Source organism: Bactrocera tryoni, chromosome 2 (genome assembly GCF_016617805.1).
Source record: "Bactrocera tryoni isolate S06 chromosome 2, CSIRO_BtryS06_freeze2, whole genome shotgun sequence".
Taxonomy (NCBI): Eukaryota; Metazoa; Arthropoda; class Insecta; order Diptera; family Tephritidae; genus Bactrocera; species Bactrocera tryoni.
The window spans coordinates 8,077,286-8,103,861 of NC_052500.1; the positions used below are offsets into that span (position 1 = coordinate 8,077,286).

The 26,576-nt window shown below is 34.9% G+C and overlaps 2 protein-coding genes across 6 annotated transcripts; both read left to right on the plus strand.

Annotated features, from left to right (window-relative positions):
- Positions 1-97: 97 nt before the first annotated feature.
- LOC120768998 (EH domain-containing and endocytosis protein 1-like) lies at positions 98-26,576 on the plus strand. 3 transcript variants are annotated; one of them, XM_040095838.1, is made up of 10 exons: positions 98-1,075; positions 23,181-23,453; positions 23,529-23,709; positions 23,773-23,892; positions 23,971-24,066; positions 24,129-24,227; positions 24,302-24,442; positions 25,896-25,937; positions 26,062-26,187; positions 26,255-26,576. In XM_040095838.1, exons 1-9 carry the CDS (start codon positions 1,056-1,058, stop codon positions 26,122-26,124), a joined length of 1,035 nt encoding a protein of 344 aa, XP_039951772.1. In that variant the 5' UTR covers positions 98-1,055; the 3' UTR covers positions 26,125-26,187; positions 26,255-26,576. The 3 variants fall into 3 exon arrangements, with proteins under 3 accessions (XP_039951772.1, XP_039951770.1, XP_039951771.1); XM_040095836.1 differs by having other exon boundaries at positions 23,529-23,892; XM_040095837.1 differs by having other exon boundaries at positions 23,529-23,892; positions 24,302-24,439.
- LOC120768996 (laminin subunit beta-1) lies at positions 2,352-21,792 on the plus strand. Of its 3 annotated transcripts, none has more exons than XM_040095833.1 (3): positions 2,352-2,600; positions 14,895-14,965; positions 15,035-21,792. In XM_040095833.1, exon 3 carries the CDS (start codon positions 15,642-15,644, stop codon positions 21,081-21,083), a length of 5,442 nt encoding a protein of 1,813 aa, XP_039951767.1. In that variant the 5' UTR covers positions 2,352-2,600; positions 14,895-14,965; positions 15,035-15,641; the 3' UTR covers positions 21,084-21,792. The 3 variants fall into 3 exon arrangements, with proteins under 3 accessions (XP_039951767.1, XP_039951765.1, XP_039951766.1); XM_040095831.1 differs by having other exon boundaries at positions 14,908-14,965; XM_040095832.1 differs by lacking the exon at positions 2,352-2,600 and adding an exon at positions 12,427-12,528 and having other exon boundaries at positions 14,908-14,965.

Sequence of the window (26,576 nt, forward strand, 5' to 3'; positions counted from 1 at the left end):
ATGCTGAATTTATTTTTTTAAATTGTTGTCTGGTGGCAACACTATTAACTTAGATGCCACAACTAAGAACAAAAATTTTCCGCCGGATGTATTTTAGAGTAAATTTATTTTATTCCTGTATTTTAAACGTTTGAAGTGAGAAATTTACGAATTTAATCGAATATATATATTATTATCTTTATTCAAGATATCTGTAACATAAGTGCACGTGCAAGGCAATTATAACATTGGTGCAATGCAAAAGGCTGTAATGAAATTGAATTCGTATGTGCAGCGGCCATTTGCCGGTTCGGTTTCGTTTAATACGAGCGTGTGTGCGGTTACTACAGAAGGTTCGAGATACGTTATTGTTGTTCATACAAATAAAATATACGTTTGAAAGTGTTCTCGTCTTTAAAAAAATACTAAGTTCAAATTTTAGTGCACATTTAAGTGAAATTTTCCAAATTCAGCAAAATTAGCGCGATTTCCACTCGAGGTGAAAACAAACAGTAATTTTGAGTTGTCTCATCTACAGTTTTCGGTTCTGGTTGACCTTGTAAGGTTAAACGGAAAATTTGCAGTATGAATATTGCATATTAAACGGATTTTTAACGGAATCATTGCGCGTAGCACAAAAAAAGGGAAAAAAGCATTTGGCCAGAAATATGTAAGGCATAAAACATAACAGATTAATTGCGGCATATTAAAATTAATGTAAATAAAAATCTACCGAAAATAAAGTGTTGCTTATGTTCTAATAAGTGTTTTTCGGTGTTGCTGCTGAAAATTGTGTAAGATTACAATAAAAAAGTAAATGGCAGATAAATTCGTGAACTTCGTTACTAAATGTAATTATTTATCGAGTGCGATTTTAAATATATTAATAGCTAATAATTAATATAGCTTTTAAAATATCTAAGCAGTGAAGTTTTGCAGTTTGTGAAGCTTCCCTAAAAATAAAGTTTACTTAAAAAATAATAATTATTAAAATGAATTACATATGTAAGACGGCACTGCTCGTGTGCAAATCTAAGTAATTGAAAATCAAGAATCGAATATTTAAAACCAAAACCATGCCCAGAAGCAGTTCAAGGTAAGAAATTTAAACGATTAACTTATGAAATTATTAAATTTACTTTTATTTTGTTTATGTTAATTCATGCGCATATTACCCAAGCATGTACGCAGATAAACTAATTCCGACATGTTTTATCACAATACGTATGCGCCTAAAATTATGCCTTATATTTTATTTAAATTATATAGAAATCGTTTATATTTATATTAAAATTTTAAAAAGTCTATTTTATTTTTTAAGTAATTAATTGCCAATATTTAGTTATTTTACTAATAAAAAATCGAGATTTTGCTAGTGTGAAGTGAGGCGCCGAAAATTATGCGTTGAAGACTAAAACTGGAACTGCATAAAGGCATCTTTGCAGTGGTATTAATAATACTTACGACTATAATAATGAGGATTATATTAATCAGCTACAGCGCTAAATACGTAAATTCAAACTAAATTGAATTACAAATTAATTATCATAAAATTTATGCATGTACGAACGTCTTATCTCTGCCGAAGCGCTTTTCCCTTGCATGGATCTGTTTATAAATATTTTGCTTTTTGCGATTAATAAGCAATAGGCAGTTTAAAAGAGCAGCCACACCTTGCTCATCAAAATACTCTCCTAACTCAAAGCATGCATTTTGGCTACAACGATGAGTAAATATTATAGCTTGCGCTTTCAACTCCAAAAAGTGGTATCTACTTAAAAATCACACTCAAACATTTCGCTTTACCTGTGCAACTAAAATGAAGAGAGCCTACGTGCGTGACATCAACTCCTAACAAATCCGCTCGGACAATCTACATTATGCCTAGCATCAGAGAACCTGTCAAATACACGCAGCTAACTACAATTTTTATATGTATGTGTGTGTGATTTTTGTGCATTTACGTACTTCGTCGTCGGCACATTTGTTTATATTCTTTTGTGTATCGCAATGTTTACCCATTTGCTAGCGTTGTTGTCGTCTAACTCGAGACTTGTCGACTCAATGCCTCAATGTAAGTCAACATATACAAATTTTTGGTGCAAATACATGTATGTATTTCTGAAGTTGTGGCTGCCTCATATCCAAATTTTTCTGCACACAAAACTATTATATATTTTTTTCAATATTTTTGTAATTCCTTTTCGTGCTGAGCACCGACCCACTGAGTGGCCGACTTCAGCGCACGAGTATCTGCTGAATGTGCACTCACCGCCGGCCAGATATCTCTGCAGTTGTTGTATTGGTTTATCTCCAATTCCCAGTTGTGAGTCGCATTGCTTCGAGACGTTCGTTCAGTGTTGAGCGGTGATCTTACGGAGTCAGATCGTTTGAACGGATACTCAAACGTTTAGTACGGCATATTTTTAAGAAAGTGAAAAAAACACAGTGTTTCGGTTGTGTGTGTGTATTAAAACATGCATATTGTACATATGCAGTAGTGTGTGTAAAGTGCCTACATAAATACATACAGACAAACTTCATAAATACTTGTAGGTGCATATACAAATTGAGTGTGCAAGAGGAGTTGGGCTTTTATCAACAACTGGACTCGGTCAATGGTGAGTATGCTTTTCATTGGAAAAATATGAAAAGTTTGAAAAAATGAATGAAAATGTTGTGGGCAATTGTGGTGATCGGCGTTTTAAGTATAGTAAATAAAAAATTAGTGTATGTATAAGGATAAAATATGTGCTCTCCATATAGCCCAAGAGCGTTCTGAAGTTGCAGATAATACCACTATGTATGACACCATTTTAATACATACACATGTTTCCGTTTACTGGTACATTCCTTGAGGCGCATGCATATCACTTGCTTTCTTTTCTGGCCTTTGGTTTTTCATTTTTCACTTGAGGGTATCACATGTTTTTCTTGCGCCGTTCGCTGCCACAGACTCATCACACAAAGCACTGCTGCAAAGTCAAAGAAAAAACTTGAGACAATGCAGTCATATGCAACTGATAGGAACTAACTGCTGAGTTGGTCACATACATATGTATGTATGTATATTATACATTTACTTATATATGCTTGATATATACATACATATATACATATGTCTATATAAATACTTTTTTTTTAAACTTACTTCAAAAAAATTGTTGCAATTGTACTATATTTCACATAATTTGAGAAAATAGTCTGCTTTATTGAAATAGTAAACGTTCTGTGTAAAATGCTATGTAACGCACTGTTTACCGCTAAGGTGTCCATATGTACAAACGAGTAGCCTATTTGTCTGCTTGTAATTGGAGTTGCAGCAAAATGTGCAATGATAAGCAGAGCATAAATGATTTTTTCTTGCATTTTAAACTTCTTCATTATTTTTGAAAACTAGAAGTAAAACTAATATACAAATATTTTTAATATCTACTGTGCCCTATATATGTACATGCATGTTCTTATTCTATGAAAAATGCAACGACAGCCAGCAAATATTTAATCTTGAATAAATAAAGAATTGTTTAATTAAGAGCGTTATGACCTCAGCAATTTACACAAATCCGTTATGAATAATATCAGACAGTTCTACACGTACGAAAAGATATTAAAAATCCTTTTTGAGCTTTCCAATTAGCTGTAAAATGGCGTGATGGCAACATTTTGATACTTCCTTCTTCTTCCTATTTTTGCGATATATAGAATAATTCATAGACGGTTTCTGGATCACAAGAATAAGTCCGCCTAATGGCCTAAAGAATACATTAGACGCAAAAAGTCAAATTATTACCGCACTTGACGCTCATAACAGAAATTTAGAATATAAAAAAAAACCTATAAAAAAGCTTGAAATAAAAAATTTTCCTTACAAGAATTTGATTTCGATTGTTGAATTTGTATGGCAGCCATATGCCACAGAGATCCGTTCTGAGCCATTTTTTTCGGAGATTGTATTATTGCTTCTTTAATAATCCTTGCCCAATTTCGTAAAGATATCCCGTCAAATGAAAAAGTTTTCTATACAATCACTTGATTCCGATCATTCAGTGCTTTAAGGGTCCGAAGGCGTCCAAATGCAAGCTGCTTGTGAAGAAAGGAACTTATTTCAGATCGATATCTCAGAACCTGAAGAACTAGTTCGAATTCGGTTCAAGCGAATGGGCATAAGGACATACGAACAGATGGACAGGCAAAGGAACATGAGTAAACTGACTCAACTCGCTGACCATTTATATGCATTTCCAACAATTTCTTCTGTATGTTACCAATTTCGTGGCTAACTGAACATGGTTACCCCTTTCAGGGTATAAAAATAATAATAATTGATCAAATCTCTACAAAGCTTTCCGTTTTACAAAACCACGTTTTCAAAAGCATTTTTTCCCTAAAAAAGGACTTATTTTCACTTTGTGTTATACTTCGAGCTGCTTTTCTTTTAGTCTTTGAAAAATTTCGAACTTTTTATTTCCATTTGGATATTTTTTGTCCGCTTCCCACACTCTTAGGTCTTATTTAAATATAATTGTTTAGCATTCTCACTAAAAGTCAATAACTATCTTAGTTGCAGAATTCTTTCCGTGAACCTTTTGGTCTACATACTTAGTATATTGTTACTTTGATTTTTCGAAAAATTCCTCTAAAATAGCTGTAGATGTGTAAACCTCTGAATTCTTAATGTAAGTAGTTTGGCTTTTACTCTATCAGATGAGTTCCACCTACTCATCTACCTTCTTGTCCTACGGTTCAAGTAATATTACATCGATCTCATTATTTTAACGAAAAATTTCTCTGAAACTGAGTTTTCGAATAGTTATTTGCTCTTGCTGCATTTCCGAATTATAATCTAAATCAAAATCATCAAAGAATCGAAACCAGGCGTTAAAAGCGTCTAAAACTTATACCCATTTTCGTTATACATACCATACATACTTCTAGACATTTGTATAATATTTAAGTCTATGCGCTTGTTTGTAAGTGTTTGCACATCCATTCGAGCAATTTATTCATTAACGCACTCAAGCATCGACGTCCAGTGCGGTCGTGTATTCTTGTGCGCGGATACATTTTAATTGTAACTGCGAAGAGCGAGGCAAACGTCGAAGGAGGACGCAAATAAAGCTTAAAAAGATGCCGAAAAATCAACACGAAAGACGGATGCGTTAATTACGGTAAAATATAAACAAACGCGACAATGAGTTATCTCAACTGGACTCGTATGAACTTGGACTCGAATCTAATTCATATTATATTTAATTTTATTTAAGTATGTGTGAAGGTACAAATTGCAACTTGCACTTGCACTACAATTACTGCAAAGCGCTGAGAGTGCAAAATTTCTGTAAAAAAAACCTCAGCATAACGCTGGTATTTTTAGTTTCGCACACTTCTTTCCTTACAATTCTGCTAGTCGCGATTATGATCTCATAGCTTGGGCCAATGTGCTGTGAGGCAATTGTTTTTTATTGCTTGAGTTTTTGGTCTACCGGAACATTACATGCTCACATTTTCCGCAACTGTTGTTGTGCGTAATTTCAGTGCTTACTCAGCTACGAAATGTGCTAGGAAAATCACTTTTATACATACACATATATTCATCTACATACATACATACATATGTACATATAAGTATCTACATTCATACAAATACATATGTATATAAACATGTTTAGATGTAGTTTTAATTTATGTGTTCTTACACGTGTTAAGATTTTGGAAAAACATTATAATATTTGTTCAGCAAGACATGACCCATCGGGATCCCGAATTCCTATTATTGAAATTCCAAAATCCCGAAACTCATACTACATTTATTTAAGGTCTCATTTCATTTATTAAATTTGGTTCTTAACAAAAATCTTTTAAGTGGATCTCTGAAAATTCTTAGTCCTCTTTGTATGTGCATACGTACATATAAGAAAATTGTGCAGAACGCCAGTAAATGTGTATAGTACGCCTAATTCTAAGAAGTGCATATACAAACATATGGTATCTTCATAATTAGAATCCAATAATTAGAGCCAGTTTTAAGGGAATTATTTAAGACAATATTTTTCGTAAATTTTTTTACAACTTGTGAATCTGCAAAAAATATGGTATTTTATTCAGGGTAGAATTCCGAAAATGAGTTTTTAATCCCGAAAAGTTCAGTTATACAACATTTTGACTTTTAAGTGCAAATTAATATTTTAATACCGAAATTTCGGGATTATCTAAAATTTTCGGGATTGTGTACATTAGTTAATATTTTGATTTTAAATACAAATTTCTAATTGTTTTTTTAATTCCGCAATTTCGGGATTATCTAAAATTTTTGGGAATGGGTAGAATAATCAATATTTAGATTTTAAATGCAAATTAATACCTAAATCCTGGATTATTCAAAATTGAAATTGATTTTAAAATCCCGAAATTCCGGGATTTTCCAAAATTTTCGGGATTATGTACATTAATAGATATTTTGATTTTTAAAAGCAAATTACCCTTTTTAAATCCCGAAATTTCGGGATTATCTAAAATTTTCCGGTTTGTGTACATTAATAATTTTTGATTTTGATTTTTAAATTCATATGAACTGAGTAATGCTCCAACTGCTCATACATACATACACACATGCATGCACTCAATCAATTTTTCAGCTTGCGATTTTCTTGTCAATCAACGTGATGTTTATGCTGGCACAGTGAAGTATTGCTCGCTGCACGCTCAATTAAAACTCTATTTACATACGTCAGATATGCACATACATGTGTAGATGTGGGTGAACATATGTACATATGTGTATCGTATACATATATGTACATATACATATATAATACTATACGTACTTAACTTACGTCTGCCTGTAGAATTTTCGGTCTGGTGTCATTGAATATTCCTATGTACGAGCACTTACTATGTAGTATGTACATATGTATGTACATACATAACTACAAACATACATAACTATAATATATGATTATTTTGCGCTTTTTGCAAGTTCTCAAAATTAGCCAAATGTCTATTTAATAAAGCACACAGCCATTGTGGTTTTTTGGCTGGCGTCCCTCCAGTCTGCTTTCAGAGCTGATGCTGTGCAAATAAACTTCAATTAAGTCACTTCATTAGTCGCATCTTGGCGCGTTTTCGTCGGTTTTATTTGTTTATATTACTCTAGACTTTTGTTTGTTCAGTTTGTTCATTTAGTCGTGAACGCCTTTTAACAGCATCTGTCCGTAGCAATAATTTTTATTTTTGTTTATTCCGTTTGCATTAGTGTAGTGGTATTAAGCAACTAAATACCAACACACTCACATAATGTTTTATGAACAGATGTTTGTTTTTTTTCGAAATATGTTTTCAAAAATATCTCGGCATGTAAGTATGGTCCATTACGGCAGTCATGTTTAAAGCGAATTTTTTCTCAGCACTGACCAAGTTTTTTTAACCCCTTCAAATACGCTTTTAAAAGGTCTCTCAATATTTCCGCCAATATAAATTTGATTGTAAAGAAATTAATTTATTGTACATCGAAAAATCCTAACATTTTGTATCATCGAAAATAAATATACATACATATGTACATATGTATGTATGGAATAGTACAGGAAGTAGTTACTGTATCACAAATCAAAATAGCAATAGTCAAATTTCGATAATCAATTTATGATATTCAAAACCGCCGACCAGTGCTCATTTTCGAAAACTGACAAACACTCATACTCACATTATTTTTAAATATATACCACAGCAAAAAGCCTTTTCGAAACTAAAAATTAATACATAATTCAGTAATTGAACAATTCTCATTTCATCGGGTCTCAGCAGCATCAAATTTCCTCAATTATTGCACTTAAATACGGATTTTTAAGAAATAATAATGCGGGAAGTCATCGGGTTGCAAACCAATATTTTGACTAGTTTGTTAACGAAAACACGTTCCGATGGAAAAATTACTCTCGTATATCTCGCTCGGAAAAGTTTCTTTACCATAAAAAAAGTCATTACTTATCGATTCCACAACCTAATCCATTATATTGGTTATGGAGGATATTGCTACGAAGTTGTTTAAATTGAAGTAACGAATGTAGCAATATCAAGGTGGCAGCAAATAGCCATTACAGTGGTTTCTGATTGTCTAAGCTTCTCAAACGTTAATCAATTTGTTAAGTTATTTGCTAATGTTGCAGGATTAATTCAGGAGTTACCAAGCTAACTCCGTCTGCTGAATTTCTCAAAAGTGTCAAAATTTTAGGGAGTTTGTGAGATTTTCGTTGGCAACATTGTTAAAATGGCCAATTTTCATCTATTGTGAATGAAATACAAGCAACCCTGACAGCTGTTTATCAAATTCTCAATATAATATCAATAAAACTTCTATGTTATGATGCAGTTTTAAAAATAATGTGTTGATATGCTTTTGTAATAAAAAATGGTTTGGTAAAAATTGGTCGGCTAACAACCGTAATGTTTATCTTCTATCAATTTTCATTGAAAATATTATAAAAAGGACAATGAGCTGTTTATGAGAGTTTCAAACTCGCATAGCTGCCGTCTGTCACCTACAAATTTGGATCTGATTAAGTGCGCAGTTAATCCGGATTAACGCTGCCGTCTGTCAAGTCTATAAGATACGAGCCCAATATCCCAATAAAAGAGGCGCGGTGAGCCATATGACAGAGATTTAAAATTTTTAATTTATGTTGTCCTCATTGGTCCCAATACACTTGTGTCAACGTGTTTTCCAATTCTCGAAACAGTTGTTGATGTGGATTTCCGGAAAAGCTTTCAATGCGCGTAGGGATTTATGTTTAATTACTTCAACTGACTCAAAATAAAATGTTAGGGATGCTTTGAGAATGAAAATAGCTTTGGAACAAGCGTATTTTATCTGATGATGACTACTTTAATATTAAACTTTTTTTATTTCTCCAAAAAATATTTGTATAATTTTAATTAGCTTCTATATTTGTGTCTGAATACATTAACACATTTTTGGACTGCTGAAAGCGCAATTACAACATAAAAGGACATACATGACACATCTATAATTACTTTTTTCAAATATACTTTCATGTGTATTGTCTTCTCGGCGTACGTGAACAGATTTAATCAAATTTTTAATTCCATTTTTTGCCAACACATTCAAAAATACTACACCCACAATATAACACGCACACATTCATATATCAACACTTGTATGTGTGGTGTTCGCTACAAATCCATGTATGTATGTACTTCATATGCGTGAATCTACAACCACACACACAAGCAGCCACCCATCTGGCGAGCCCAAAAGCATCAGTCCACACATTGCAAACACATTTGTTTCTTGTTTTTTCTTCTCTAACAATTTTTGTTGGGTGCAAATATTTAACCAAGTAATGAGAGATAAATTTTCAAGTTCTGCATTAAGTTGCTACTTCAGCTAAACACACACATGGAAACACACACAAAAAATGACTTTGGACAAAATAAAGTAAAAATAGCACGCAAGGCACTCATACATATGTACATGTATGTACGTAGCAGTTAGTAAAAAAGGCATATAAAAAAGAATTTAATAACAATAATAGCCATAACAACAATAACAACAATAATTTGCACAATTATTTCATGGATCTATTTTCAGTGGGATTAACTGGATGAGCTCATGTCCGCAAAAATTTGCTTTAAGTGTTAGAATGCATTAAAAGCTACAACAAATGCAAAAAAAAGTTAAAAGCAACAATAACAACAATATAAAAGCGCGCTCAAGTGCATTGCCATGTCTGCGCTTATTTCATTTTTTTTTATTCTTTCGCTCCCATTACAGTTTTGCTAATTCTAATTTACAATAGCATTGCAACTAATTTAAGCTAAATAAAAATGTAAGTGCAACCGCATACACACACATACATGTATGTACATATGCATATGTATTTATATATTTTGCTTGCAACATTCAAAGGCGGAGGCATGCCTGTTTGCCTACTTTCAACATAGTACAGCATGTGCTCTACAAAAAAGCAAAATATTTATAAAAATATCACATGAACTACTTTTAACGAAAACTTGTGAATAAAAAACTTTAAAAAATAAATAACAACAATAATAAATTCGTATAAGCAATACAATGAAATCAGTGAATGAACTCTTTATCAGTTGACGCTTTGCAGTACATACACATGCTTAAGTGTATGTATGTGTATACAGATGTAAGTACGTATGTCTGGATGTGTGTATAAGCATGCTTGCTTATAACTTAGAAGTAGGCTTGAGAATCTTGTGGGCGCATGAGCTGCCAGAGTGTACGCCAAAGCGCCAAATGCTGTTCCCATAAAACATATTTTATGTGCCCTCACATAAACACATACAAACACATAAATTTTACACACCAAAACTAAGTACTTTTGTTCACAGATCGCGCTTTGATTTCAATTCTGACAATTTCAACGTTTTGGCGCCGTTCAAGTCTGTTGGATCATGAGCATTTAGCTTAGCATAAGTCATATTTTTAGTTCAAGTCTTATCAGTTAATCACCAAGTGAATGTATATAAGGTACATAGGAATCACATAAAACGAAATATAAATACTGTGCCGTAGTTTTGTTTTAATGAGGATTTTCAGTGAAAGTTATTTATGAAATGGAAAAATATGAACAAATTAGAAGCAAAGCTGTTGATGATTATTAAATGCAATAATTTATTTTTATAAAAAAAGTGAATCAAATTTTACATGAAAGTAGGGATTTTTTATACTCAAATCTAACATACTTTCAACAATTCAAGCTTTGGAAGCTTTTGTTACATGAAAGTAAGCCATTTTTAAACTCGAAATCACTAACTTTCGGCAATTCATGCTTTGAGTGCTATCGTTACATAAAAATTTCGACAATACATTCTTTGAGAGCTTTCATTACATGAAATTGGGCAATTTTTATACTGAAAACTTACGACATTTCGACATTTCATGCTTTGAGAACTTTCGTGGCATGAAAGTAAGCCATTCTCTTACGCAAATCTTAGGCAAACCATACTTTTAGAGCTTTCATTATATGTAAGTAAGCCTTTTTTATACTCAAAACTCACGAAATTTCGACAATTCAAGCTTTGAGAGTTTTCGTTACATGAAAGTAAGCAATTTTTAAGCTCGAAACTTACAAACTCTCGACTGTTCATGCTTTGAGAGCTTTCATTACAAGAAAGTGAGCCATTTTTATACTCAAAACTCACGAAATTTCCACAATTCATGCTTTGAGAGCTTTCTTTACACGAAAGCAAGCCATTTTCAAACTCAAATATAGGAGTTTTCAACAAGTCATGCTTTAAAAGCCTTCGTTACATGAAAGTAAACCACTTTCGTATCAAATTTCACAAACTTTCGACAATTCCTGTTTTGAGAGCTTTCTTTACACGAAAGTAACATATTCTTATACTCAGATCTCAAGAACTTTCAACAATTCATGCTTTGAAAGCTTTCGAAATCAAGAAATTGCTTGAATAACTGTCCGAGTTTTAAAGTTGCTGGCTAGATTGCTTTCGAAAAGCTTTTTTAAGCATTAGCTAATGCTTTCTATATGTAAAAAATAGTGTAAGCTTTGCATTTCTTAAGGAAAGCACCATTAAAGTGATAATTAACAGATGTGAAACACAAGCTTTTATTTACATATATCGCATGATTTTTGAAAAAAGCTTTCATATTAATCCTTTAATGCCGTTGAGATAATATTTTTCAGCTACAGCTTTTTTTCAGCTTTTTGTAAAAACCCTTGGCTGAAAGCTTTACAAAATATTAAAGGAGATTCTTGTGTGAAAATAGTCGAGAAGCTCCAACTTATAAAAAGCTTTACTCTTAAAAAATTGCATTACTGCATAACTAATAAAAACATAACACTAACTTTAACCTAATTATTGATATAAGTATCATCCTTATCTTACTTAAAAATATCCTGTCTGTATGCAAACTTCGTAAAAAATCTGTAAGATAGTTTTTATGAAATATTTTTGCGATTAAAGCTTTAGTAAAATCATTTTTCTAAAAATTATTTTATATATTTCTAAACCAGCATGCGCTTGCTCTCCAAACTTTAAGCCCCAAGCTTTTGCCATAAAATGCTGTGTGTTTCTCAAAGTGCTCCTGTCGCTTGGAAAAACGCGGCCAAATGCCGTTATACATACATACAAACATATGTACAGTATATTATTTGTTAGCTGATAAAAATTAAAGAAGGCATTGTGAATAAAAAATGAGTAGAGCATAATTCAATGATTCTTTTTATCGCCAAGAAAGAGTGAAATTCTTATGTATGTATACATTTGTTCATAAAGTACAACATATACATTTTTCTATATGAGTATGTTTGTATGCATGTTTCCTACTAACTTGGATGTGTATGGGTTGGGGTGTCTCGTGTACGCGCTGGTGTACAAAAATTCCATTTTATAACTTTAGTCTGACCGCGTTGCTTGTCGGGCTCGGTTCGCCCAAAGTTTTTCGAAAACTAATTAACAGCTTAGGCTCAGTTTGTGCAAGAAGCAAAAACAAGATAGTGGATCATAAAAACAAACTTAAGAGATAAGTGACAAAGTGTAAGTGTAGCAGGAAGATAGTGAAGAAAGCACATTTGAAAAAAAAAAATGGGGTTACAAGTGTTGGAAAGTCAGAAAACTTTCAAGAATGTGTTGATTAAAAAATAATTTTTAATATTTTTTTTGAAGTGGTTAAAGAAAAAAAGTCTGCCAAGAGTGTTTAGAAATTTTTTTTATAAAATTGGTGTAATGAATATTGAAAGTTTTTAATGGATGTTATTACTATGAATGCACTTCTCGAGACTGTGTTATCGAAAAACTGGACGTGTGCAAGCATTAAATATAATACTGAGACAGAAAAACATTAAAAAAAATTGATTATTGTGAAAAAATTATAAAATCGCCTTGAGCAAGTGACAGTAAAAAGTACTTAAAAATTATAAAAAGTTCCTGTAGAACTTTACAAATCAAAATGAAGATTATTAAAAACATATGAAGGAAAATATAAAAATATGCAAAGTTTATCAATTAAATTGAAATTCATTTAAACTGAAATGTATTATATGCAATAAAATATTTTAGAACGAAAAACAGCATAATATAAAATAAGAAAGGAACTTAAAAATAAAGCTGCATAAACAATTTAAGAAATAATTAAGTAAAAACATTTATAAAATTTACAAAAATTGTGGAAAATAAACACTGCATAATTAATAAATATTTATTTAATTGTAAAGCGGAAAGAAACAGCTCAAAATTTATTAAAAATTTCAATAAAAAAAATTAAACGGAAATAAAACTAAATAAAAAGTGTTTTAGATAAAAATACAATTAAATTTGAAACTAAAATAACTAAAATTAAAGAATAATAATAATATTAAAATTAAAATTAATTCAAAATTAAAAAAAAGTTAATTAATTAAATTAATTTAATAACAGTTAAAACTAAAACTAAAATTGAAATTAAAATTGATTTTAAATATTAATTTATTTTCATTTAATTTAATTTAAGAATTAAAAAAAAATTAATTTAATTAATTTAATTTAGTATAAAATTTAATGAAGTTATTATATAAAACAATAAAAAAATAAAAGCAAATAAAAAGAAAAGTCAAAAAAATTAATTTTAGGTCGAATTACAATTAAAATTAACATCAAAATTTGAAATTTAATTTAAAATTTAATAAAATTATTACATTTTAAACTTTATGTATGTTTAGCAATAATTAAAATATTAAAAGGTGTCAAACAAAAAAGTACAGTCACGTAAAATAAATTATTTGAAAAATCAAATAACATTTGATAAAATAAAAAAAAATAACGAAACTGAATTTTTTTCCTGATTATAAAAATAATAAAATCAAGAAATTTTAATAAAAAGAAACCTGAGAAGCAAAAAAGTAAAGTCACGTAAAATAAATTTAAAAAATTAGTTGAAAAACCATATTAAATTTGATAAAATAAAAGAAAATAACGAAACTAAATTTTTCGGCTGATTACAAAAATAATAAAATCGAGAAAAAGTTTATTTAAAAAACCTGAAAATTATAGTTTAATAATAAAAAATATTAAGCTAAACCTATAAATGGTAAAATGAACTAAAATTAATTGTCCATAAAGAAAAATAATAAAATAAATTTCTTTTGTGCATATACATATGTATGTAAGTGAATTTTCTGTGTGTGTGCAATGAGTTTTTAAACATCATATAAAAGAAATATATTTTGGTTTATTATATTAAATAAAAATAAACAATAAAATTGAAATCATAAAATATAATTTTAAAATAAAAAAAAATTAATTAAAATTTATAAAAAAATTATACATAAAACTCATAAAATGTTATTTCAAATATGTAAATTTATAAAAAAAAAAATATAAAAAAAAGCTAAAATATAATTTGAAATAAATTTATAAACAAAAAGAAAAATAAATTAAAAATGAATTACTACTAATTTAGCGCTCTATAAGTTTTTAGCTCTGGTACTAGTTTCTAAGGAATATTATACAAAAAGTTTCAAAATCTGATTTTCATGAATATCACAACTCAAATGTCAACAAGGAATATTGTATTTTCAAGAGACATTGAGAAAATTTGATCGCCATTTGGTTTTAAAAATATAAATCCTTTTTTGTTTTTGTTATTAAATGTCTAACAAAAAGACGACGAACAAATAATATTACCAGTTTTGCGGGTATAGAACAAATTTATTTAAAACAATTATAAAAAAATATTAACATTTTTTTTGTAATTATTCAAAATTATTTTCATATTTTCCTTATTCCACTAATTTTATAAGTTTCTTAACACAAAATTTGCCAAAAAATTTCCAAAAAAGTAAAGGAAACGCCCAAACGCCATTGCCCACAATAATTTTCATTCATCAGAACTGTTTCTTTACTCTCCAAATGCAGTTAATTAACAGTTACTTCTTACAGATTTTGCACTGGAACTCTAAGCACTGCCGAAAGTCCACTCCACTTCACGCCATTACAAGTAACTCCAAAAATTCTTAATGCCTTACACGATATTCCGAAATTAATATTTTGCTTTTCAAACGCGCAGGTGGAGTTACAACAATGCATTTGCCCACACGCAATGCAGGAAGCACTATTTCATAATCAACCAGCAAGAAGAGGTCACCGCGATATTTTACTCCACACACACGCACGAGGAGAGGAAGTTAAAAACACATACAGTCGAAGCTATTCTAAGATTACCGAACGGCTCGTAATCGCACGGAATAAGTTCGAGTAAAGAGCACAAAAGTGTCGCAGCTTTTAAAGTTGAGGCAGTATAAGAAGACGCAGAAGAGAGTGTAGAGGAAGAAGGCAGCAACAATAACACAGCACATTTAAAACTAGAGCTCGCGTACTGATTTTAAATCGCCTGGTTACAACCGGAAATTGCAGAAACTACTGGCACACGCATACATTTACACACTTAGTTTGCACACACACACACATGCGTGCAGTCAAAACACAACACACAAATCTTAAAAGCAAAGAAATCTAAAAGCAATTATTAAACGAAATTATATATAAAGGCGCACCACGCTTCGTATCGCGTCGTGTCGTCGCTATAGACTGCTCCGTTACCACAAACGAACGTCATACTAACACATAATACGAGTAACGGGCCACTTAATCGCCGCCAGAATTTCTCATCAATAATGTCGAAGTCACAACGCGGCAGCACATATGGCTGCCGCCTCAACTGCTACAACAACAACAGCACCAGCATCAGAACGCTTATCGCCGTTTGCCTGTTCGTATTGCTGAGCAGTTGTGCGATATCAACGACACAGGCACAGCGACTGACCGGGCGTCGCGATCGTCCACTGAATCCGCCTAGAGAATACAAAAAGACACATCCATGTGAACGTTCCTCATGCTACCCGGCAACGGGTAATCTATTGATTGGACGTGAAAATCGTCTGACCGCCTCGTCCACTTGTGGCATACATTCGCCGGAACGTTTCTGTATACTTTCGCATTTGCAGGATAAGAAGTGTTTCTTGTGCGACACACGTGAGGATACGCGCAACGATCCCTATAAGAATCATCGTATCGGACAAATTATCTACAAAACGAAACCGGGCACAAATCTGCCGACCTGGTGGCAATCGGAAAACGGCAAGGAAAATGTGACCATACAATTGGATTTGGAGGCCGAGTTTCACTTTACTCACTTGATTATCACGTTCACCACTTTTCGTCCGGCGGCTATGTTGATCGAGCGCTCGTTTGATTTCGGTCAAACTTGGCATGTATACCGTTACTTCGCTTACGATTGCGCGGAGTCATTCCCCGGTGTGCCGATTGTGTTGCGCAACATCACCGATGTTATGTGTACATCGCGCTATTCCCACGTAGAGCCTTCACGCAACGGTGAAGTGATCTTCCGTGTGCTGCCGCCAAACATCAATGTGTCCGACCCGTATGCGACACACGTGCAAAATATGTTGAAGATGACCAATTTACGTATCAATTTCACTAAACTGCATAAACTGGGTGATAATCTGCTGGACAATCGGCTGGAAATGGAGGAGAAATATTACTATGGTATCAGCAACATGGTGGTACGTGGCTCCTGCTCTTGCTACGGTCACGCCTCGCAGTGTCTGCCACTGGAAGGCACGCAATCGAATGAATACGATATGGTACATGGCCGTTGCCAGTGCACACATAATACTAAAGGTTTGAATTGTGAGACTTGCGAAGACTTCTTCAATGATCTACCATGGAAACCGGCTTTCGGTAAACAGACCAATGCCTGCAAGAAATGCGAATGTAATGACCATGCGGTCAGCTGTCATTTCGATGAGAAGGTCTTCGAACAATCGGGACGCATTTCGGGTGGTGTGTGCGACAACTGCATGCACAATACGCAGGGTCAGCATTGTGAGGAGTGTATGCCGTTCTTCTATCGTGATCCCGAGCAGGATATACGCAGTCCGGAAGTGTGCAGACCATGTGATTGTGATTTGAATGGCGCTTTGGATGAGGGCATTTGCGATTCGGTGAATGATCCCGAAAATGGCGTTGAAGCGGGCGCTTGCCATTGCAAGACCAATGTGAAGGGCCGTCGTTGCAATCTCTGTAAAGATGGATTCTGGAACTTGTTGCCCGAAAATCCCGATGGTTGTGAGCAATGCACATGCAATACGCTGGGCACTATTGATAATTCGGGCTGTAATATGTACACCGGTGAGTGCACGTGCAAACGATTGGTTACCGGCAAGGATTGCAATCAATGCGCACCACAAACTTACGGCCTCTCGGAGTCGGAGGATGGTTGTACACCGTGCGCTTGCGATGTTGGTGGCTCATATGACAATTTCTGCGACGTTATAACGGGTCAATGTCGCTGCCGCCCACATATGACTGGACGCAATTGCTCACAGCCGAAGCAGAATTACTTCATACCACCATTGCATGTCGTACACGATGTTGAATTTGCCGATGTGTGCGTATCGCTTAATAATAATGGTAATTGCACTGTTGTGCCATATCAACCACTGCCCGATCGTTTGCCCGACTACACCGGTATCGGTTTCACACGTGTACCGGAAAACTCGGAATTTATAATAACTGTTGACGATATACCGAGCTCCATGCCCTACGATGTGGTGATACGTTATCAGACCACCTCACGTGATGACTGGGAGAAAGCCTATATAACACTCGTACGTAATGACGAAGTAGATCCAAATGGTGTTTGCGCACTCAGTGTACAACCCGGTTCGAGTGTGTACGAAACACGTATACCATTTACTCTACCCGAACGCGATCGTCAAGTTGTGGCTCTACGCAATGTTTGTCTGGAAGCGAACAAAGTGTATAAGTTCAAAATACATTTCGAACGACGTCGCCAAAATGAAGACAATCCCTCCGCGACAATTATGATTGACTCACTGACGCTGGTGCCACGCATTGAAGTGACATCAGTATTTACCGGCTCAATTGCTGCCGATCTACGTCGTCGCGAATATATACAAATGGGCTGCAATCAGTCGCTGTACGACATGCGTTACACCAACATTGTGGATCCACGTTGCCGAGACTTGGAGAACTTTGCCAGCACAGAAATACATGATGGCGCGAGTATGTGTAACTGTAATCCGACAGGTGCGCTGAGTAAGGAATGTGATCCACATGGTGGTTTTTGTCAGTGCAAACCAAATGTGATGGGCCGTCAGTGCGATCAATGTGCTCCTGGCACCTATGGCTTCGGACCGGAAGGCTGTAAAGCTTGTGACTGTAATAGTATTGGCTCGAAAGACAACAACTGTGACCTAATCACTGGTCAGTGCGCTTGCCATCCCAATACCTACGGACGTGAGTGCGATCAGTGTCAACCGGGTTATTGGAACTTCCCCAACTGTCAGTCGTGCGAATGTAATGGTCATGCTCAGCAATGTGACGCCCACACCGGTCAGTGTATCAACTGTTTGGACTTCACAAGCGGTTATGGTTGTGACGCTTGTTTGGAAGGCTATTACGGCAATCCCTTGTTGGGCAGTGAGATAGGCTGTCGCGCTTGCCGTTGCCCAGACACAGTTGCCAGCGGCAATACGCATGCTGAAGGTTGCTCGCTTGATACACGCAATAACAACATGATTTGTCATTGCAAAGAGGGTTATGACGGTGGACGTTGTGAGGTTTGCGCTGACAATTACTTCGGCGATGCCGAGACACCAGGCGGCTCCTGCCAAAAATGTGACTGTAGCAACAATATCGATCTTTATGATACCGGCAATTGTGATCGACGCACTGGACAGTGTTTGAAGTGTCTTTACGACACGACTGGCGACCATTGTGAACTCTGTCGCAATGGTTATTTCGGCGATGCGCTACAACAGAACTGCGTACAATGCGACTGTGACTTTTTGGGTACGAATAAAACGATTATGCATTGCGATCGCTTTACCGGCCAATGTCCGTGCTTGCCAAATGTGCAGGGCATACGTTGCGATGAGTGCGCGGTGAATCATTGGAAGATCGCTTCCGGTGAAGGTTGCGAGGCTTGTGAATGTGATCCCATCGGTTCTCTATCTGAACAATGTAACCGTTATACCGGTCAATGTGAGTGCAGAGATGGTTTTGGTGGACGTGCATGCAATCAATGCCAATCGAACTACTGGGGCAATCCGAACGAAAAATGTCAACCCTGCGAATGCGATCCTTATGGCTCGGCGGACTTCCAATGCGATCGTGAGACTGGACAGTGTGTCTGTCACGAAGGCATGGGCGGCTATAAGTGCAATGAGTGTGCGCGTGGTTATCAAGGACGCTTCCCGCATTGCGCACCTTGCGGCGAATGCTTCAACAATTGGGATTTGATTTTACATGGTTTGGAAGACGCTACCGCAGAGGCCATACAACGTGCAAAGGAGATCAAATTAGTTGGCGCTACCGGTGCATATACCGCAGAGTTCAGCACTTTGGATAAGAAGTTGCAGAATATACGGGATCTGTTACAAAATACCACTGTTAGTTTGCACGACATTGATGCTTTGGATAAGGAAGGCGCGGAACTCAAGGAGAAACTGCAGGCCTCACACAGTAAACTGCTAGAGACCGAAGAGAACTTAGAGAATATACACTCATCTTTGAGTCTATCCACTGTCGAGCTCGAAGCGTTACGTAATCAATCTGAGCTCGTGAAGAAATTGTCAAAAGAACTCAAAGAGAATGGCATACAACTGCAGGAATCTAACATCGAAGGAGCACTGAATCTAACACGAAATGCATTCGAGCGTGTATTGGACTTGTCTACAGTGAAGAATGAAGCCGAAGACTTTGCGACCAACACAGATCGCAACTGTAAGCGCGTTGAAACGCTATCGAATAAGATAAAGGATGAACAAGCTACGATCACAGCCAATGATGGCATTATTGCTGACTATCGCGACGAGCTATCAACGCTAACCAGCATGATACCCGGTTTGAATAATGAAGTGTGCGATAAGAGCGGCGATCCATGCGATTCGCTTTGTGGCGGCGCCGGTTGCGGTTCCTGTGGCGGTCTGTCTTGCGAACATGGCGCACTAACACGTACCGAAAAGGCACTTAAAGTGGCTAAAGACACTGAACAAATAATTAAAGATAAAAAAGACGTGGCCGATCAGACTATACGTTCACTCTTCCAAGCTAAAGTCAACGCGTCCGAAGGTTATCAGAAGGCAAAGAGCGCCTTCGAAGATGCCGAACGCTACCTCAATCGCACCAATGAGAACATTAAGAAGGGTGAAGCTACGATAGAGCAACTGAATAATTTCATAAACAATAACACTGCACTGCCCAGCGAAAGTAGGGACATTGCACTGCAAACACTCATGCTGGACCTGAAATTGGATCCCGAAGAGATACAAGTGTTGGGTGGTAAAATCAATGACGCTGTATCCTCACTCAAAAATGTCGAATCTATCATTTACAACACGCGTGGTGATCTTGCGCGCGTAAACGAACTGCAAGCGAAAGCCAACACGACCAAAGAAACTGCCAACGAAATATTAGATACTGCCAATTCGGTAGTGAAGAATCTCGACGATGCTGACGCCTCACAACTGAAGGCCATCGACGCCATATCACAAGCCAATGTAAATATCGAACTTGCAGCCAAGGATTTGGATCAAATCGATCTGGAGACTAGCGAAGCGGAAGCGCCAGCCAATGCAACAGCACAACAGGTTGAAGAGCTGGCCAAACAGGTTAGCCGCATACAAAAGAATATACTTAAGAATGAATTGGACGCCAAGGAAATCAAGAACGAAGCGATTGCAGTCAAAGAGGCCGCCTTGAAGGGACGCGAATACTCCAATCAATTGCAATCCGCCACGAATTTGGTCAATCAAACGCTAACTGATCGTGCGCGCAGCTCGGAGAGCGCACGTGAACGCGCCAAGAAACTGTTGCAACGCGCCTCCAAACTGACCGTTGACACCAACGACAAGCTGAGTCAACTGCAAGTGATGCAAGACGTCTACTTGGAGAAGAATAATACTTTGCAAAAATTACAGGACGCTTTGAAGCCGCTCAACGATGAGCTCACTCTGTCGCTGCAGCAAATCCAAGAGCATGCCGACCGCTACAGGCTGTGCACCGGCTAAAGCGGCGAGCCTCGCGCATCTACCATAGTTAGTTGGAATAGTAACGCAGTGTTGCATCATTGCATTTATACTTAATAACAATAGCCTTTGATAACTGCAATAATTAGAAAGACCAAAACTCAAATAAATCGATTTTAAAGCCAGTGTTAGTTGTGCTAGCTGTGCGCCGTGGCGGCTGCGTCGCGTTTAGTAATTTTTTTCTGTACTCATTATTACTTCTTCTATTCTCCAATTGCATTGTAAGCCATATTGATGAACAAAATATTAATTTTAGTAAAGCACACAATTATGAAACAAACAAAAACGTGTCTGTTGTAAGCAAATGTTATATTTTATATACATACATATATGAAATATGTTTTACTCTATGTTAGTTTATTTAAAGAAGCCATCTCTAAGAAATAGCGAAGAAATGAAAACAAAAACAATTTTTAAGCAAAAAGTACTTGAATGACAAAATGCGAAAGTCACATTCATTTACCTTATACACTTATACACACACACATATATTTACATACATACAATACATAAACATAAAACCGATAAGAAGAAGAACGAATAAATACGTCTCGAACATATGAATAAATTATGTGCCTTAAATAACATGTAAAACATTTGAGATTGATTTCTCCACTAAAGATTTTGTTGTAATAACTAAGTGTAATTTTTGTATTAATGTATTGAGCCAATAAAAATGTTTAAAAATTTATTAGTTTTTTTATTGATGAGTAGCAAAACTATCTAGCAGGTTGTCTTACAGGGTGAGTTAAAAACAAAACGAATATTTGTTTTTGTCGCTTGTTATTAAGCATCTCTACGAAATACTATCCAATCATGAGCTCTTAATTGTAACGGGAAGACCCTCTGATTTACAGTTTTCTATTTTTTTTCGTATTATATAGAAAAATTCATATCTCGCTTCCAAACTACTTGAAAACATATTTCATTTATATTATATATGTATATACTTCAAAGAGTCTTCGACGTTGTCTTCTGAGTGTTATAAACTTCTTGGTAAACTTAATATGCATTATTGTACCCTGAAAGGTTTAATCACGATAAATATCACAGCGCCACCTGGTGTAAGTTTGTATGTTAACACCAACTCGATCAACTGAATACTACAACCTCAAAACCAAAAATATACCATAATTTTTCAAAACGAAATTCTATACGTGGTCAGATTTCACCCAATTCTTCATATATACAGGGTCACTAACTTTATATGGGATGAAAAAGTAACAGATCGATGGTCTAAAACCTACTTCGGATTTTTGTTTTGAAAGGCCAAAGCTTTCATTTCATTTTTTTCCCCCGCTTTGTTCGCTTGTAGGAGCGGCAGCGGCTTTGGCTTTGGACTGCTTCATATTGGAATCAGTATACGGTCACTCATTTCCTTGGCAATTATCAAAAGTTTTATCACATATTCAACGTGGTCTCACGCATACGGCTACCACGAAGAATGACAAAAGTCCAAAATCTCGAATTGGCACACCACCGCTTAAAGGTGCGGTTCAATAGCATAGCCTTTAAATCAAACATTTAGTTTCAACAAGACGGCGCCACTTCCCACACATCGCATCAATCAATTTTTTTTTTTTTTTTGAGAGAACAATTCAGTGAGCAGATAATTTCACTTGTTGAGCCGATACATTGGCCACCAAGATCGTGTGATATCAGACCATTTGACTTTTTCCTGTGGGAATATGTAAAGTCTAAAGTCTATGCGGACAATCCCACTTCGATTCAGGCCTTGAAGTAAAACATCACGCGTGTCATTCGCCAGTTACCAGACGAAATGCTCAAGCAAGTCATCGAAAATTGGACTCAACGGATGAGCCATCTGAGAAGTAGACGCGACCAAGATTTTTAAGAGATAACTTTCAAAAAAATAAATGCCAAAGAATGTTCTTTCGAATGATAATAAACATTCCCCATTAAATTTGAAGTTTTTGTGTTTTTTTTTCTTTAAAAAAGTAGGGAATCTCGAAATTTTACATTAACAAAACAAATATATTTTAGTTATATATGTATGTATGTACGGCAGAAAGTAATACAGCCTAGAACTATGCAATGAATTTTGTCTTCATTTTACAGTAAAGCAAATCGCAACGACTTAGTATCAAAGTCAAATAAATTACAAGAAAACAACATGAAGTCCACTGAAAGAAATGCAGCTGCAAGAAATAGCCCTGAGAGAGTGTTTGTTAATTCACTAATTATTCAAGAGGCGCTAGAAACGTTCATAAATCGCCATCGTAGCAGTTTACAAAAACTAACGGAACTAAATAGTAAGCTGGGTCAACAAAACTCTCTTTTAAATGTACAAATTAACAATCAACATGGCACCATATTGGCGCTAAATGAAAAGTGGGTGTACTTATTCAAAAATTTATTTGAAGTATATGTTAAAAAAACATAAAACTATTTTTTTAAATTTTGTAGAATTGCCGCTGGCGAAAAAGAGCTCACCAAATACAAAGAAGAGCAAACTCGTTTGATGGAAAGTAAAAGTTTGCTGCGCGCTGAATTGTTGACTTTTAAAAAGCGCTGTGGTGAATTGATGATTTCCAATGAAAATGAGCTGAAGGAGTGTGGTGAAAAGGAGGCGGTGTTGAGAAATGAGGTGGGTATATTTAATGAAGGAATGTATGGATATAAAAGAATAACTGTATCTCTTAACTTGCAGCTTGATGTAATTCGTCAAGAATTGCAAGCCAAGCACGCTGAATTGGACAATAACAACTCGGAGCTAGTAAAAACACGAATCGAAATCAATGAAAGCAAACTGCAGCTGGAGCAACAGCAGGTTTGATACTGAACTTATTGTAGGATCATTATTGTATTTGTATTAAATTCGTATATGGTATATTTTGACGTATTACAGAAATCAATCAATGATTTGCAGGATGAACTGTTGCAAAAAGATAAAACCATTAATACCTTGCGTAAAGAACACGTTGATTATAAAACTGAAACAGAGGTGAGTTTCACAGTATTATTAATTATTTTTAACCTTTAATTTCTTGTTGAATGGTGTTTCAGAAAACCATCAATAAAATGCGTGAAATCCAACAAATCTTTTACCCGAATGCCACAAATCCCTTGCCGCATATACAACGAAACGACGAGACTCGCTCTACGGTTTGTAAAAAGAATTATGAAAAAAAGAGATTAATTTATTTTGCATCACATTTACTTTTAACTAATCACCCCAGCAACCTGTCAGCATTACTGTACAGCCGAGACCTCAGAGCCGCGCTGCCTTAAAGCGCAGTTCGACGTCTTCTTCTTCGGATACAGATGTGGATAATGAGGAGCGCGCATTGCTGCGCGGTTGGAGACCAACAAGAAATGTTGTAAATATATTTTTTCTATTTTATTAATTTGATACTTACAAATATAGGGTAGTCGTAGTTTCGTAATTCTAATCAATCTTCAACTTATTTTTTTTTATATTTATAATGAACTTTAATGAACCAAATATGTACCATTTTGGTCGACCACTTTTTGCCATTTTTCGGCTAGAGGCATTATTCCATCAGTGTAAAGCTTGTCTGGTTTCTCGGCGAAAAACTGCGACAAGTAATTTTCACAGGCTTCTCTTGGAACCAACTTTTCTCCATTAAGGGAGTTCTGCATTGACCGAAACAAATGGTAGTCCGATGGTGCAAGATCAGGGCTATATGGTGGATGCATCAAAACTTCACAGCCAAGCTCTCCCAATTCGCCACTCAGCATAAACCTTCGAGGCATCAATCCTGGCTTTGCGACCATTGATCTGTTTCGTACATTATTGTCGTATTTGATCAACTTTTCGTCTCCTGTTACCATTTGCTTCAGAAAGGGTTCCACTTCATTTCAGCAAAGATTCGCACATGTTAATTCGGTCCATTAAATTTTTCAAACATCAAGCTTTTTTTGTAGTCAGCCTTTTTAAAATGGTTCAAAACCGTTTGATCACAAATGTTAGGTTCCTTAGCGATTTCATGGCTCCTCATGTGACGGTCTTGGTGAAGGTCGACCAGAGCGTGGTGCATTCACATCGAAATTTCCAGAACGGAAGCGAGCGAACCATTGTTGTACTACACGAACTGATACAGCATCGTTTGTACAAAATTTGTACAAAATTGTGCTGAAGATCGGTTCAATGAACTTTTCGGTTATTATTAGTACTTTTTAGTTATACAGTAGAGGCCCGCTAATCCGGACATGGCCTAATCCGGATTCCACTGAAATCCGGACAGGGTTAAAAAACTCAAAATTTCTATTATGTCCCTTGTAATCCGGACCGACATTCTCTATCCGTATTCTCTAATCCGGATCACATGTTTATTATTCACTATATTCGCTTTTATGCTTTATTGGTTTACGTTTTTTTTGTTTTTTTCGAACATGTATATTATTTGTTATAATAAACAAACAGAAATTTATAACTATTTGTTCATAATACATACATAGTTCTGATATGTCTTTGGTAATCCGGATTTCGCTATATTCCGGATAGGGGCCGGTTTTAATTGATCCGGATTAGCGGGCCTCTACTGTACATAAATTGGGCCTATAACTATATTCCTACGGGAAGATGGAGAACTGTTATAGCTTTAGATGGACAATACTTCCAATAATACTATTCAAAAAGTGTTTTTTTTAATTAACTTACAAATATTGAAGAAAAAACGAAAGGAGTATATTTATAGACCCAACATAATATAAATTTCTTTCAAATATTTTAAAATAATATTATTAATTTTATGATCTTATAAATATTTTTTTAAATTTATTGTTACTAACTTTACTAATTTTTTACAGAAAAGCCTACCGACGCGATCTGAAAGTGGTAGAGGTTCAACGGTATGTAGTCAGAACAAAGCATTTCGAAAAACACTACCTGAAAAAATCACAAACATATATACTATATACATATTTTTGAGTCGAAACTGGCTTTGAAAAACTATTTCGATTTATGTTTTTGCAGGATATTCCACCAACATCAGAAAGCGGTGTTGAAGTAATCACACATAAACGTTCACGGCGTTAGAAAAGCCAAAAGGTTCTTGATGCTATTATTTTATATTATTCCTCCATATAATCTCTAAAACAGGTAATGATAGTAAACTTTTGCTGTCTTTGTTTTATTACTATTTTTCCTTTCTTTCTTCTTTCCCAAGCAATTCGTATTGTAAGCAGTTGATAAGAACATATTTTTTTGTTATTGTTTTCAAGCAAAAATATATCATTCCACTTAAATACTTTGAACAGTTATATAATCACTTAAGTACTGAAGAATAAGTGTACAATTAAAAGATTAAAATATCAATTAAATGTAATTAAATGCTTAGATCCGAAGTGATAGCGGTAAATGAAGTGCATTTTCCAATGAGTTTTTGTTGTATATCGATTAAAGGACTTTTCGTCATATTTTGACATATTTACCATACATAAATTTTTAATATTTTATGACTCCCATTTCTTTAATTTCTCAAAAAAGTT